General features: G+C 37.9%; 1 protein-coding gene across 4 annotated transcripts in view; it reads left to right on the top strand.

The window, feature by feature from the left end:
• Positions 1–17,364, top strand: part of LOC113522166 (cell adhesion molecule Dscam2-like) — a 66,237-nt gene that overhangs the window by 29,466 nt on the left and 19,407 nt on the right. For all 4 annotated transcript variants that reach the window (XR_008252761.1, XM_052894251.1, XM_052894250.1 and 1 more), the window contains exons 7-18: positions 578–695; positions 1,492–1,708; positions 2,672–2,879; positions 12,719–12,872; positions 13,032–13,183; positions 14,730–14,820; positions 15,402–15,583; positions 15,929–16,074; positions 16,163–16,298; positions 16,425–16,544; positions 16,619–16,828; positions 17,188–17,332. Coding sequence is in view for 3 of the 4 variants with exons in the window: in XM_052894251.1 (XP_052750211.1) it covers positions 578–695; positions 1,492–1,708; positions 2,672–2,879; positions 12,719–12,872; positions 13,032–13,183; positions 14,730–14,820; positions 15,402–15,583; positions 15,929–16,074; positions 16,163–16,298; positions 16,425–16,544; positions 16,619–16,828; positions 17,188–17,332 (1,879 nt within the window). In the remaining variant the exon portion in view is untranslated. The remainder of the gene's footprint in view (positions 1–577; positions 696–1,491; positions 1,709–2,671; positions 2,880–12,718; positions 12,873–13,031; positions 13,184–14,729; positions 14,821–15,401; positions 15,584–15,928; positions 16,075–16,162; positions 16,299–16,424; positions 16,545–16,618; positions 16,829–17,187; positions 17,333–17,364) is intronic.

Below are 17,364 nucleotides of genomic sequence, written 5' to 3'. Positions count from 1 at the left end.
ATAACACAAGAGACATTTCTTCAAGATTAACACATTATTGGCAGCATAGAATCACCTTAACATATATTTTTTAGGCCGACCTGTTGGAAAGTATTAACCGTAATTGTTTATGGTGTAACTGTACCATGAACATCACTGAATACATATTGATGTCCTTAGGAGGATACCAAGAGCGTGTTACCATATAGGATGAAGACATTATGTGCCTCCACCTCTATGCTGTAGATCTGGGCCTCTAGACAAATGGCAAACGAATTCGTCGATGGAATCGACATCGCTAGCGAGTCTATGAGATTGAATGAAACAGCAATGCCGGATGACTCATTCCAACTGACGGACTCGCTAACGATGTCGATTCCATCGACAAATTCACTTGTCACTTGTCTAGAGGGCCTGAACCTTCATCGAAACATTACCAGGCAAGCACAACTTCAGGCATCGATAAGAATAACGAATAATATCCTATCTATGTGCCTATTATTATTCACATTTTACCACACAGTAACCATTACAACAAACATGACGACAGTTGCTACTTCTCATCAGATAGATAAAATAAAAATATTTTTAACGTTAGCCGGACCATCGAATTCTGCACCCCGAGTGGTGGCGAGCAGCAACGAAGTATCAGTGCCAGCCGGCGCCGACTTCTGCATGCCCTGCGTCGCCTCTCAGCATCCCCCGCCGCACTACACGTAAGTAGGATGTCATGTAGAACGATCCAGAGCCAACATTCTCCTACCAGCTGGCATTCGTCCACAGAATATAAAACAATGACAGAACATAAAATTAAATTAGTATATTTGAGTAATAATATTTAAATATCTTAACGCGAAATCTGTCAGTTCCAAGTCAGTCAGAAGTCAGTTATAAATCAGTTGAAATTTAGTTGAAATATACATCTCTACCAACCTCGTCGTCTTAATCAACCTGCAACAGTCAACGTCCAGTGTCAATTCTACCAAATTTACATACAATTACATTGTGTAATTACATAGTTACACAATTGTCTCATCAATGAAAACTTACACTGAATTTTATTAACAGATCTCTCACGAGTTAGACAGATAAAACCGGGTGCTAAAAACTATCCTGTCTAGATATATATCTCTTTTCCCATTTACTTTAATATCTCCTCTATCCAGACACTCGTACAAAGGGAGTGTCCCTCAGGGATTACGCGACCTACCATAACAGCAGTATTAATAATTCTTTATGCTAGGGGGAAAGGGATTGTTGGCAATGGTGTTTGACAGCCCCATTGCCAGCAATTTATCCTATTAGGTCGACCTCCACGTGGTTCCCCCTGGAAACCATCGTGAACAATTCTTGTTGAATTCGTCATGATGGGCTAACTGGCTTGCTTCATCCTTACCTAGCATCCTTCACTGGTGCCCCGCTGGTGTGTACCGATAGCGCGGGTGGGGTTACCATTCCATTATCACCCATAAAAAAAAATCTTTATGTTTGGTGAAACGATGGTTCGTATAGATGGTACCGCGAGGTGAACGGCCGCCTGCAACCAGTGGAGACGTCACCGACCGCGTGGCTGTGGGCTGGCGGCGCGGCGCTGTGCTTCACGCGCGTGTCGCACGCCGCCGCCGGCGCCTGGCTCTGCAAGGCGTACAACGTGTACGGGGACGCCACTGCACAGATGAGGCTCGACGTCGTAGACAACCTGTCCGTCACCGTAACGCCCACTGTCGTGGTACATACTGAATACTAATCTTAACAGCCACTTCGTCCAGGACACCTTGATTGACTGAGAATAATAGTACATTACTGCAGCGGCCGGCAACTGTGGCATCGATGGACGAACGAGCAAATGTGGGCCGAGGCGTGGCCGAGGCACACATACGTGAGCCCATCAATGCCTAGTTGTGGCCAAGGCTTGTATAGTACTTTTCTAAAACAATGCGCGAAAATCAAAAACTTCGGAAATGACGAATAACGAACAATAATAATTTTTCACGCGCCATTTTGTTCCTTTGTTTTTTTTTTTCAATAAACAGCTTTCTATTTGCAAGCCAGTCCGAAATTTAAATAAAACCTTTTATTAGATACCTCTTTGGTTTCATGTTTCGAAGTAAAAGTTCATTCCATTTTTAAATTACAGAACAGATATGAGTTTACATAGTAATTTATCTGGCCGCAAAACACGACAGATATGGATTTTCATACAACTTTTGCCGGCCGCTGCCCGCATGTATCTGACCAGTACGGCAATTTTGATTTATCTCTAAGAAGATTGTCAAAATAATGCTCACATTTACAAGCATGTTTGAGAAAAAAATATTAATGAAACAGCTTCATAAGGGATAAAATATTTTGAAGTTTCTCATACTAACACAACTTTATCGCCGTATAGTCCCAGCATAGAATAGGCCACCCCTTCCTTTCCCGTGGGTGTCGTAAGAGGCGAGTAAGGGAGGGCGAGGGTTGGGCAACAGCGTCTCTCTTAAAACATCTCCAAAGCTTAACTGCAGTTGCCAACCCGCCTGCCAAACGTGACAACTACTGGCAAACCCCCCCAAAGGGGAGGCTTATGTTCAGCAGTGGATGGTTAAAAGCTGATGCGGTGATGATGATGATGATAATATAGGTAACGCTGTGGACACAGCTAACGATAGATACGAGAGATAGCGTCGCCCCTGTAGCGCCACGTGTACAGGTGGCGGACACGGGCAGCACGGTGCGGCTGAACTGCAGCGCGAGCGAGCCAGCGGCCAGCACGACGTGGCTGCACGACGGCGCGGCGGCGGGCGCCGGCGCCGAGCTGGTGGTGCGCGGCGTGACGCGCGCGCACCGCGGCGTCTACCAGTGCTTCGCGCGCCGCGGCCGCCACGCCGCGCAGGCCGCCGCCGAGCTCCGCCTCGGAGGTTAGTCGCCTCTTCATACATTTTATAAACTTACCTAACTTACTAAGCCTAAATAAGTACATTTTTTTATATAACTTAGAATAGCCAACAAGCTGACGGCCCACATGATGGAAAGTGGTAACAGTCGCCCATAGACATGAACAGTACCATGGACGTAACTGAGTATACTGTTTCGCCCATTATACCCCCCATGCGTTGCCATTCCTGAGGACTTAGTTGTTATTTATCTGTACCCTGTAAATTCACGCCATATCCCACCCTTCAAATCGAAACACAGCCATGTAAACACAACGGGTTCACGGTAGAAACATGAATGGGACAGAGGTACCCAAGCAATCGACTTTTGTACAAAGTCTCCCTCTGGTGAAATCATGAAGTAAATAATTACAGTTCAAAAATTTCGCTTTATTGATATTGGATTACAAAATAATATCGTACAATGTTTCCTAAGTGTTTCCGCTGTGAAACAAAAACTTCGTACTCTGTTTGGCAATTTGTATTTAATATAATAAATATCATGCGCCGCCTATAATGCAGGTGGTAAATGGTAAGTGCTGAGGGCCAAAGAATCAAATATCTTTTGTGATGGTACAAATAACACATATTTATTAACAATATTGTAAGTACAATTAATTATCTATAGGATATCCAACATGAGATACAGCGAAACATTTCGATACAATACACTAGTGGATTACAGCTAACTGTTCTTACTTATTTAGAGGCACCCACAGCATGCTTTGTGTTTAAAAAATATTAAAATAGAATTAAATTATTAGAAAAGAATTAAATTATTAAACTATTAAATGGCATCAAATAAATAAAAAATAATAATTTACATTCTCCCGATGACACTCAACAATTCAAATTACTTGAATTAAATTTATATTAAATAAAAAATAAAGCAAATCATAAACATCAAATCACTATTTGAATTACGTCTGTGTCCGTGCCGATGCGAAACGATCCCCCTATCCGTTCAGGTGAGGATCGAAGCATAATGGCCTGAACTAAGGCTCGAACTGCTCTGCGGTACCCTTAGACTAAAATGTCGTATCCGGTAGACAGAAAACGGTGAAAAACCGTTCCATAAATCCTTCCGCGAGTTGAAGTGCCATTTGCCCTGTTATCTCCGATAAAGCTGTAAAGACCATTTGCGGCCAACAGCATTTTGATGGTAATATATTTATATATATATTGTTTATTTCCAAAATTGTAGTTAATTTTATAGAAAAAAAATAGAATATAATAATCATATATTAATACATTCCATTTTACTACATTTTGCTTATTTAAATGTTTAATGTATTAATTAATAGACAATAATAAACGTTTTGAATAAAATATTATCTATCGACTAACACTCATACCCATATTAAAACTAATAACGTTGACATACAGAGCACTGTATTCACACATACGCGGCCCCGAGCTCCGGGCGCCGAGCACTAAGGCTGAACGCCGGTTGTCAAGTAGGTGCCGAGCGAGCCATTCAAGTGCTGTCAATAAATTGATCCTCCCGTTTCCGATACACAGAGCTGCTGCATCGATAACGTCAGCACAATATTAACATGACAATAGCAATAGCAACCCTTCACGTTGCCTTTCTTGTGGACATGTAATTAAATGAACCTATTGTGCTACATGTAACCAAAAGATTTTATCCTCAAGCAACTTGATTTCGACTTGTGTTCTATTTGAAGGATATGTCAATGAAATTACTAGGTGCTATAGTTTCAAATCTTCAAAAAACAACGCTCTGCAATGTTGAGTGATATTGTCGAATAAATTTATATACCTAATCGTTATTCTGGACTAAAACTTATGTAGTGACAAAAATCGAAAAAGGAATGTTGCGTTAATTTGTCCATTTGGAGAGGATGGATTTACCAGAGGGAGACTTTGTACAAAAGTCATTTGCTTGGGTACCTCTATCTTTCAACCGTAAAGCAGATGTGTTTGCATGGCTGTGTTTATGGGATATGGCGTGAATTTACTGGGTACGGAGAAATAACACCTGAGTCCTCAGAAATGGCAACGCATGGGGGTATCATGGGTGAAACAGTATACTCTGTTATGTCCATGGTACTGCTCATGTGTATAGGCGACGGTTACCACTTTCCATCAGCTGGGCCGTCAGCTTGTTTGCCATTCTAGGTTGTATAAAAAAATGGACGAAAGAAGATTTACAAAAGACATTTATCGAGCAAGAATGAATAAAAATATCGTTAGGGGCCTCCTTAGATGGACATATGTCGACCAAATAGCGACGTGTTGAAGAAGGGCCAAATTAAAAGTACCCGTAACCGGCGAGCGTGTATGAAAAGATTAATGAATGTGGAAAACGCGAAAGAGGTTTGTTTGAATCTAAGCCTACTCTTAAGGGAGGCAGGCGTCACAGATATGTATGTTTGTATTATTATTTATCACACACACACCAAATCACAACAAATTCGTTATCCTATCTATATTTTTTTAGGAACATACATGATAAAACGCGTAGCTATGTAACCCAGAATATGCAAACAATGTTCAAACCACTAAAGTCAGTTGTGATAACAAACGTTGGTTATGAATCGTTGCGAGTGCAAGTTTTCATGATTTATTAGCAGTCTGCTTGCAGTTTGCGTCATGTATATGAGCCCGTAGTAAGCGGAGCTCACTGCAATGCATTACGCATACTATTTATCTTCCTTCATGGCAAGGCAAGGCTTTATAAATTATACAATATATTCGTAGTACAATAGTAGTCGATGAAAGTGGAAGGATGCTAGCAACTACCTTAGAAGGTTAAATCTATAATGATCAGAGTCACTAGAACCAACGTGAGAGGACAAATTATGAAAATAGATCAAGCAAAAGATTATTATAAGTATTCGGATCTTCCTGTCTACCTCGCAAGAGACTTGAAGTGAATATTGTTTTTCCAAAGATGCACGATTCTCTAGAACCTTATTTGAACGTAACTGGGAACACGCTTACAAATGTAATTGGTAGATTATTATGTGATCTGCAGTCAAAGGTAATAGCAGATATTCAATCGCACAAAAGCTTTCTACTTGACTGAACTCGCTCCAAATCACAAAAGACGATGATTTGATTGGTTACTTACTTGTGCTGTGATTTGATGGAACCCAGACGAAAATAACTTCAACGTTTTAAGATATTGCTTTGAAAAACAGCTACATCAAACGTGGCAAAATTAATATATTATTGCAATATGGAAGCAGCAAGAGATTACATTGAATACGAAGTTAATTATTAAAGTCGGTTTAAAATTGGTGAAATATTATGTAACGTTTACATAAAAAAATACAGGCGAGTATCTCCTGCTTTTTTAATTCAGTTAAAAACTAGAAATGCGTTTTATTCATTGCTATACTCCTTACTTCTAAAACATTTTATTCTCTACTGTCAACAATACAATCGATAATTCAATAGTGGAACAGTAATAAAATACATCGATGTCACATCGCCTCATAAAAATCAAATATGAAAAGTGATTTCGCGACCGAATAGGGTACGAACAGAACGGAAGATAGTGAGGGGCTCGGGAGAGGGGACGGGAGGCCGCGGGCGACGAGGCGAGGTCGCAATCAATCTCAATGTAGTGTCGCGATCTAGAGTCGGAATCAATCAGCAAAAGGCATTTGTTGAAACGTCCTGCTTTGCCTTTATATTCATCGTGCGAGATCGCGACGTCGCCCGGGAGACGACTCGACGAGGAGCCCATGAATTCCCTCGAGCATGCGAAAATAATTACCGTGACACAAAATTGGATATCGTCTCTCTTTTATTTGATACGGCTTAAATTAAAACGTTCCTTTTACAGTTAATGCGCAGATATTGAATAATGGCGGAATCATTATTTCAATGTCTGATCTCTCAGACTTTATAAAAGACATTACATTCACATAAAAAAATTCGAGATCATTGTTAATATCGACCTATTAGTAGTTAGTATAGAAAGAAAAGTATTAATTTTAAGGTTTCTTTTTAATTAATAAAGCCATCAAAATAAAAATTCCAATTAAATATTTTTAACTTTAAATAAAAAATTATACAGTTTGTAACAAAATATTAATTTTATCTACTTTTGTCTAATTTAATTAGAATTTATTGTACATACATACAAATCTTCCGTAACCATACTTAAAAAAATACCTTAAAAGATATATCAAAATCCATTACATAGTTTAGAAAAAGCAAAGGAGAAGACAGATGCTAGCAGCAACTTTGTTTTATACTATTTAACTAACTTACTCGGGATTTTAATTGGCTACTACTCGTATTTAAAGTTTTGCTATCAAAGAAGATTGTATTGTTTTAATCCGGTTTGCAATGGCGAAGTGCCGGCATCCACTTTATGCATATGTTACTGAAATGTACAGTATAAAGGCATGCAGTACAGCTCTCCGCACTCGAGCACAAAGGCCGGATACCTTACGTGGAACACTCTCTGGAACTCTATATATTGCACAGCGCTTGTATTCGATTCCCACGCTTATTGCTACATAAAATTTGTGAAATTGTAAGAATTCAATGTGTTCACCCTACTACCATAGAAAAGAAGTAATAGTTTTGATACACATGGTGCCTTGTTTATTAAATTCCATCAATGCATTTTGGTTACACATGGATTCATATAATGTATACTTGTACGTATTTAAAGCAAAGGGTAAACTAAAAGCACTTTTTCTTAATTATTAAGAGTTTTTACCTTCTTAAGGTATGTTAGCCGTATCGTACCCTGAACTGATTTCTCAAATAAGGTTTGTTGATGGTTTTAATAACGATGAAGTTAGATTTGTCTGAAATGATCAAATCTTAATGTAAACCTAAGAACACTCCCAGTGTTAATAGGTTTACATTAAGTAAGATTGAGTGTTAATATAGTAATAATTTACTGTGGGCCCCAGTATAGAATAAGTCACCCCTTCCTTTCCCGTGAATGTCATAAGAGGTGACTAGGAGAGGACGAGAGATGGGCAGCAGCGTCCCTTTTAAAACATCTCCAAAGCCTAACTGCTAGTTGCCAATCCGTCTACCAAGCGTGGCAATAAAACTAAAGACACTCTTTTATTGAATTCATCAATTCGTTACAGTGTTATTTATATTGTTTTACGTTGCACTGCACATCCGGACAATACATGCGTACATACACAAGTAATACACGCACCAAAAAAGTATTTATTACAGCAAGGTAAAAAATTGATTGGAGAATGAGATTGGAGTACTTTGAAAATAAAACTTTATACTCTTTTGTTGGAAAGGTGCATCTACTCAATTGATGCATTTTAAAACATTAGATCTCGAATCCTTCGAACATGAAGTGAACAAACAATTTTTATATGTACACACACTTTTTATGTATACTATGCCTTTGTTGTTGTTTGTTGTATTAATGACATTTGTAAATTAGTTGCAATTTTTGACAATAATTATTGGATATTTTGTTGCTTCATATTTTTTTTTGTTTTGTTGTATTTTATGACATCTTCTTGTTACTTATAAAAAATATTCAACACAATGTGGTATTGTTTGCAAATAAATAAATAAACCAATTTTGATAAAAATATGGAGCTTATTTGAAATTACCTATGTCTTTTCAGATCTAAAAAGAATTATCCAAATTGGTTTATAATTGACGGAGTTATGAGGTAACAAATAAAAAAACCTTAAACCGAACTGACAACCTCCTAATTTTTTGAAGTCGATAGAAAAAAAATACAAAAGAAATATTTTTAACTAGCAAATGTTGATTATTTTGTACAGTTTCGTATAAATGCTCAACTAACGTTTAACAGCGCGATGTGGCTGAATTTAATAAAGATAATGCTACAATAAATGGATGAAATACATTGGAAAAGAAACGGAGGAATGGGAACGTAGGATTATTCTAAGTTTCCTCAGATGAAAAATGAAGATTTTAATTTCTTTTCTCAGGAAACCTACAAATGCCACTTACGTTACGCGAAAAATTATGTATAGTATATAGAAAAGTTATCTTTGTGAACAATTTCATGTAAATATTTTATTTCCAATTAAGTGTTGTAGTAAATGGTTTTTATTTTCTATAATGCCTAGATGAAACTGTAAATAGGTCTCGTCCAATTAATAAGGCCGGAGATAATAGTGAAACCAGAGCTGTCCCTATTATCGTCGTTATAATAATTTCCAGACGATTTTTAAACAGCTGCAAAGAGTGGAAATTCTCGATTCTCGAACTGTGCGCATGTTACGTGATATCTTCGGTAATTTTGAACCGATTTTAATGGTTGTTTTCTTAATTGAAAGGGTTTCTTCGAAAACCTTTTACGCAATAATTTGTATAAAATTTAAGTAGTTTCTTATAACATTTTCAGTGTCGTCTTTAGTACCTTAACATCCATTTATTGTATAGCGACGCGGCCCAACATCGCACAAGTAGATAAAACCTTGGAAATTAACACACTGTTTTATATATATATATATATTCTTTATCATTCGTTGAATACCTAACTTTCTAAAAGTAAAGTAGTTCTTTAAATCTGTTAAGTTATTTTTGAGTTTATCCATTATAAAGAAACAATAATATCTTTCCTATTTATAATTATAATAATAGATTCATCATCATCATATCAGCCGTTGACTGTCCACTGCTGAACATCCGCCTCACCCGTAAAGTGAGTTTTACCAGTAGTTTTTCCGCTTGGCAGGCGGGTTGGCAACCGCAGTTAGGCTTAGGTGGTGTTCCAAAAGACGTTACTGCCCCTCCTTCGACTATTAAGTTCCCTCAGTCGCCTCTTACGACACCCACAGGGAAGAAAGGGATGAACCATTCTATGCCAAGACCACACGGCAAATAGTATAGTAATATAAACTCGAGAATTCGTCTTCTTTATTTGATTAATGGCGAATCTCTTTACTAATGCTCGTATGTGAGTACAAACATGACAAACAAAGAACTAAATATATCTAGACGCGTGCTCTAAGAGATACGTCTACAAATATTAATAATAAGGTACTCGTACACATTGCAAACCCATAAAACAAACAATATGTCAGCAGCGTGCCGAGCGCCTTCATCCAATCTACCCAGTGTAAAATTTGCGCTGTTCTATTATCCAGTGCAAACATATTCAATCTCATATCTCGGATTACTATATGGAAATGGATAATGCTCTTACTCAGATATTTATGTTCTGTGTACTTGATCAAATATAAAAGAGATTGACGGTGTCCATTGTTGGCACTTTATAGAAATAACTTCACAATTACATGTAAATAACGTGATAGGAAACTTTCGAGGACATCATAAGGCAGTGTAATAAAATTGTTGATTAGTACAAATGTTTTAGAATAATTATCGATTGAGTACCTTTAAAAACATATACAAATACAGATTCTTATAATGTAATTCGTCACTTGTGGCTGCGGTTATTTTAAATTCAAGTAATTTATTTTAACGTTATCTATTTTTCAAACTCTTTCAATGTACACACCACTCGCCATCTTGTAGCGGCGGCCATTTTGTATTGTACGTATTATATTATTATTTCCAGAGTTAAAGGTGAATACAAAATTTCAATTCAATCTGCAAGATCTGTCCTAAACAAAGAAAGTAACTAGCGTACATTGCAAGTGAAGTAAAAGCTTATAATAAAAATGTTCTAATATTAGTACATGACTGTTGAAGTCGGAAAAAAAAGCAATTAACAGCTAAATAATATTAGACGGACGAGGCGGAGTCGAGTACTGCCCAGTAAGTAATTCTAAAAGGATGAGGCGCCGACCTTTTAATTAACAGATACTCATAATTTGTTATTTTGTCCGAAACTACAGTAGTAGATACTTTTCTCCGATTTGCAAAGGAAATAATAATTTAAAAATATAAACAAAATAATAAAATTACGATTACGGTCATACAACGACATTTGAGTACGTTTATCATGTGAAACCTTATTTAATTCAATTTAATTTCAATCCAATGTAAGGTAGCCTGCAAGAGATCACTTTTAGCGATCAAGCCTCTATTGTTTATTTACTTTATAAAAATAAATATATACAAAAAATAACTTGTTGTATTTTTTTTTTATTAAGTTTATTTCTGCCATCTTCTTAAGAAAACCATAAACAGTCTATTTATCTTCGTATATACATACTATGAAATACATTTTTTTACAAAACAATTATAATTGTACCATGGAAACTTCCACACACTCAAAAGTTGGTAAAGAAATTAGTTATATTCATTTTTTTTATACCACTGAGGTGGCAAACAAGCATACGGCCCACCTGATGGTAAGTGGTCAATGCATATGCATAGCCTATGAACACCTGCAATACCAGAGGTATTACGCGCGCGTTGCCGACCCTGAAGAAATCTCTTTACTCCCCTTTTGAAGAACCCCATGCTGTAGTCTCTTGGGAAAAATATTTTTTTTTTATTCTATTAATTACACTATTTTGTTTATAACAGAGCCTAAGCTTGTTTTTTAAATTTTCTCCATTCCTAAAAAACACAATTCAGTTATATTGCTGTGTCTGCGTAAATCACCTATTATCCACTAAACAAGAGCCACCCTCTGAGTATGTTCAATGGTTTCCCACCATAGCAGTCACCACCACACATGGCGCCCCTCCCTACAATCAAATAATCCATTTAAAACTATCACTCTTATCTGTTTTCAGTTCTTATTGTACTCATAATATGTAATATTTCTAGTTCTCTGAATATTAATCCAGTCGGTTACATCGGCAAATCAGCGGAGTGTAGTATAGTTCTATATTATGTGTGACAAAGCCGTAATTAAATTCTATAGTAGTCGGTACTAAAACAGTGAATTTATATGTTCATTGTGGAGTTTAATTTCCCGCCCGTAATATTAACGCACTAGTATATTTTCCTCGGTCGGGCTGTACAAAATGAATCGTATTACAATTCACATAATTTGTTTGTTGTGGTTTTTCAAACCCCTCGGTATACAATTCGAAACTATACGCGAGGGAGATAGTATTACGAGGTGTTCAAGTACATTTGAAACCACAAGTGTGAGTTATCATCGCAACGAACCCAAAATTAAGCGAGTGTTGTCTAAACCGACAATCGTGTTCCGTCGGAGGGCTTAATTTATGGATTAAAATGAATTAATGGGGTTAATTATGCACGAATTTAGTCTTCGTCCACGAGGGCCTGACAATTGTTCCAAAAATGGAAAAAGAAATTTGTGAGAGATTCACCCTTGTTAATTAAATTCAAATGTATTGTTCCAATTTTGAATATTTCAACAGAATAACCTCTCGATTGGAATGGATAGGGCTCCCATTACAGCGTGCGCGTTAATATATCAAGGGTCGGCATCGGATCGACCGTAGGGCGTGATAAATCGGACGGCGCGCCCAACCGCCGCTCACATGTCACTGTCGCCGAACACTGAACACTCGCTCTAACTCGATCACCATCATAGATCAAGATCTCATTATAGGATGTCACGGGCTTTAACTTATATCTCGAATATGAGTAGCGACTGATAGTTAATATTTTTGATGGTATTTCAATATATAGTCTTTATACACCATGATCAAATGCAATTTTCTACAATTCTCTAAGTTATAGTTTAATAGGGACTTTTTACAAAAAAAAAATAGAGTACAACAATCACTAAAACCCTACCGTAGAAAAAGATATCGTGTAAATTGCAAAAAATTAGTACAATTAAGTATCCATTCTTACTTTAAGCCGGTCAAAAAGGAGAAGCTAAAGTTGTGGTAATATAGATTCCTATAGGTTACTTTCAAATGAAATTTCCCGTTGATTACCAGCGTTTTATGCACAAGCTGTGTTTCCGTCATGATAGACTCTGCGCCGGAGCTGCACTACACGTTCATCGAGCAGGCGCTGCGCGCGGGCGGCGGCGTGTCGCTGCGCTGCGCCGCCTCCGGCTCGCCCGCGCCGCGCCTGCTCTGGCTCCTCGACTCGCAGCCGCTCGACCAGTACCGCGCCCAGCACAGGTCCACACCAGCCCCACTCTACCTGATCAATACTCATCAATTTGTATTAGACACCACACAGTCTCTGGCATCTCCCTCCAGTCGTACGCTCTCCACTTTCAATTCTAATATAATCCTTTTTCAATGTTTATGTATCAACAACTAGATATGTGGAATCAGGTTCTTCATCAGCGAGGAGATATCAGTGAACGGCGACGTGGTGTCGACGCTGAACATCAGCGCCGTGTCCCCAGAGGACGGCGGCCGGTACACATGCCGCGCACACAACCAATTAGGCCACGCCGAGCACTCCGCCAGGCTCAATATTTACGGTGAGATCAACACAACGCTCTTTATGCTAATGTAATATTTCAATTCTCTTTTTTCCCCTTAATTTTTATCTGTAAATTGATGCTTTTTTTATAACTCTATATAACGTATATTTTGAATTTAAAAATTTACTACTTATTTTGCAGAAAGGTCTCTATTCTTGTATATATCTTGTTTCATCTCCTACATGCCTGTTCTGCAGAGTCAAGAATTTAAATTTAAATCATCTTTATTCAAATGGACTTCTTTACAAGCACTTTTAAATCATCATTTTTTTTCATGAATGCAAGATTTGAAAGGTTATTATCTGTTGAGAAGAGCCCGCAACAAACTCAACAGTTGCTCTTTTAAATCTTTGTTAACATTATGTGTATTTATTTAAATGTACTATGTCTAAAATTACATGATCATTAAAAGCCCGTGCATGATCAACTAACTTTGTAAGTTTGTAAAATAAACCTATGGCTCGCTACACGTTTTGGGAGACTGTAAGTGTGGTGAGTAATTTTCAAATAAATAAATAAAACATGGTGTTTGTCACATTTGTCATTCAAGCAATCGTTTAATGGGCAAATCCCAATTCAATTAGTTTTTTATAACATTTTAAACTTATTAAAAGGTAGAACCAAAATGTCCCTCGATATCTTATTATAACATTTAATGTCCATTCCCATAAAAGACCTATAAACTTTTTCTAAACGATACTTCGGACCAGCATATTTGAATTTGTATCTAGTGTTAAGATTATTGAGATCGCTGTTTTTAAGAAACAGTTAAAGATTCCTGCGTACATATAAAATGTTGGCGTACATGTATTCTGAAGCTACGGTGAAAATATTTGCTTCTTTAAATTCCCCTTTAAGTGATTGACGACTTAGAATAGATCGCGCGAATAGCACTTTTTTGTTATATAAATATGCTTTTATAATGTTCAAAAGGACAGAGTAATTCACCCTAGAGTTCAGAGTGCTTTAAAAAAGATTTAATTTTAAAGCTTTGAAAAGTCATGAATATGTTTATGAATAAGAACCATATCCTGTGACCAATAATTAACCAATGTCTGACATGTTTGTTTACATTGACACATGACACATTGTTATTAGTATTATGTTATACTACTAACATTAATATTATTTTGATTATTATAACCAAATGTTATCTCTCTCAAACAGCACATGATGCTTTATATCTGTTCTTGATATATATATATATATATTGTAAGTCAGTACCGTAAGGAAATAGTTTGTTTATTAAGATGTTTAATCATTGCCAATTTAGCACTGTGTGTAGTGGGTTAATACATTTCTAATCTTGATTTCCTTTGTTTGTATTTTTTTATATATGTTAACATTTATCTCGTTTTATTAATATTAGTCAGTTGCAATTCAGTTGCCTACTCTACTACTAACCTCGTCGTGTCAATTCTTCCCGCAACGGTGTATTTTACTTATATATTATTATTAAATAAAATATTACATTTCTAATGTCTCAGGAAGAACTAAGATTACATTTCTATAAGCAATCACAATAGTTTTCGTCTCCCCCCAGGGCCACCATCCATCCGCACGCTGGGTCCGGTACGCGTGGTGGCGGGCGCCAACGCTACTATCTTCTGCCCGTATGCCGGATATCCGATCAGGTCCATAGAGGTGCATTTGATAGGATGATTCCTCTTGCACGATACACGCACTCGTACACATACACACCCGACACCATTTGAACACCGAACATTTTGTTCTAATTAGTAGGGCTCATTATCTACCAATACGGAAATATAAGATTGCAAACGGATGAGCTACTCGTGTACGAGTATAACCGATACGACTTTCACATTCTTAACATTTTATTGAATATTTTGTTTCATCTCTAATTTTATCTGCTTTGCTAATCGTAGAGCCTACATAAATTTCCGCAAGTTGAGGGTAGAAGTTACTCTATCTAGGTAAGAGACCCAGGTAGGGCAACTTTGAACTAATAACCTAAAGTATTGGGCATTAATTCACAGCAGCCCATCTAGAGGGGTCGTATCAATCCGAACAACTCTTTTCTACACAAGCCGTCATATTTTTAACCAAACCGAAAACTTGTTAAATGCCTACTATCATACTTTTTCTCTTCTCTATTACATCGATATACTATGAGCGTCTCTTTATAAATGCAGATTTTTGACAATCACTTAATTACAAAACTATCAATAACTCAGTGACATACTTGACACAGCTCCATCTCGTGGTGGGCGCGCGGTGCAGGCCGCGCGGTGGAGGGCTCGGGCCGCGTGTCGGCGCGCGGCGCCGAGCTGCGGCTGTCGCCGGCGGTGGCGGCCGACGCCGGCCACTATGCGTGCGCGGTGGCCGCGCCCGGCGGCGCCGCCGCGCGGAGGGACATCGAGATACAAGTCCGAAGTGAGTTATAAACCAGGGGAACCCATCCTTGTTTTCCCATGCCTACAATATCTGGTCAATCTATATGCTAAGATCATTCTTTCCTTCCATAAGGACCATTCTTTACTTTTCTAAATAATTTTGTACATTCGAGATTTCAAACTATTTCGGAAACCTAGTGACCTATGTGCTGTGCACGTACCTAACTTATGTTTCGCTAGTCATTCAATTCACGGCATTTCCAGCATTAAACAAAACGTTCATTTTAGTCACCCCGTGTTATTTTAATGATACTGTCTAAAGCCTCTCCATCCAATTAGCCCACAATGTTGAGTTTAAATCGCCATATTTGTTTGTTGTTCCTAGATCCACCAAAAATTTCGCCCTTCATGTTTTCCTCCGAATTGACTGAAGGCAGTTCCGTGCAAATTCTTTGCGGAGTCTCGTCCGGTGACAAACCTATGTACTTCTCTTGGCTCAAGGACGGTGTACCTTTGCCGTCTAATCTGCAGGTAAATTGCTTAAAACAGTTTTAAAATATCTTAAAAGTGTAATTTTATGAATAAAATTATATGTATATCATATATATTATTTTTGCAGATAGAAGAGAAAAGTTTGAATGAATTCTCGCTTCTAATGTTCTCCGACTTGACCGCCCGCCACAGTGGCGACTACACGTGCCGGGTCACCAACCACGCCGCTACCGTCAACTACACCGCCACGCTCAGCGTCAAAGGTGACTCATACGTTACATAACCAACTTGTTACTACAAACTGAGTACAATTAATTAACCGTTTTAGTTTAAAAATAGATGTACCTTCATTTTAAATTAATAGATTTTAATTATACGTTAATTTTTAGTGGCGCCGGCGTGGATTATAGAGCCTATGGATGCTGCGGTACTACTTGGAACTCCACTAGCACTGCAATGCGCTGCCAAAGGCTACCCGGTACCAAAAATTAAGTGGTACAGACAAATAGGTAATTACTTTATATTCATTGTTCGTATTCATTCTTTATTTCGTAAAAAAATACCGAGCTTTTACTTTCAATAGGCGACAGTATATCTCTGAGCAGTGACAATGGAGATCACTGGGAGGTTGTTGGAGGCGCGGAGTGGGGCGAGGGTGTGATCGGAGTACGAACTCGTAACGGTTCCCTAACAGCACCGGCTGCAGCCCGCCTGCACCAGGGACGCTACCGCTGCGTCGCCGACAATGGTGTTGGGCCTCCTCTTATCAAACACATCAATTTAACTATCCATGGTGAGGCTAAATATATTACTAACGGTATCTCTCAGTTGTCTGTATTTAACACTCTGTCTATGTCTGTATGTATATGTAATAAACGTCCCAATACTATATTGTACGAGCAAGCAGCGCATATCGATAGCTTCAGCAAATTTATATATTTCATACCTTAATAATTTATGCAAATCAGTTCGCTAACGGTCACCGAGGACGCCGCGAGAACTCACTAATTATCGTTTCATTTTATCGATAGTTATATTATAAATTTTAATACAATCTTTTCTTTCAACATCATTATTACATCAATTTCCGGATACCCCGAACAAGAGTAATTTTATTACTTTTGTAAAAAACATTACGTTCTTGCCACCTAGAGCCAGCGCACTTTGAAGAATCCAGTGGGAACATGTCATGTGTCCGCGGGCACAGTGTATCACTAACGTGTCATGCGCTGGGCGACGCGCCGCTTGCCGTTCACTGGACCCACAGCGGTACCAGGCTCGATCTCAACTCATACAGGTTGGATTACACAATTAGGTGTAGTCTTTAAT

This window comes from Galleria mellonella, unplaced genomic scaffold (assembly GCF_026898425.1).
Source record: "Galleria mellonella isolate WM207_F2 unplaced genomic scaffold, CSIRO_AGI_GalMel_v1 utg200, whole genome shotgun sequence".
Taxonomy (NCBI): domain Eukaryota; kingdom Metazoa; phylum Arthropoda; class Insecta; order Lepidoptera; family Pyralidae; genus Galleria; species Galleria mellonella.
This window is presented reverse-complemented; position numbering and strand designations above follow the sequence as displayed.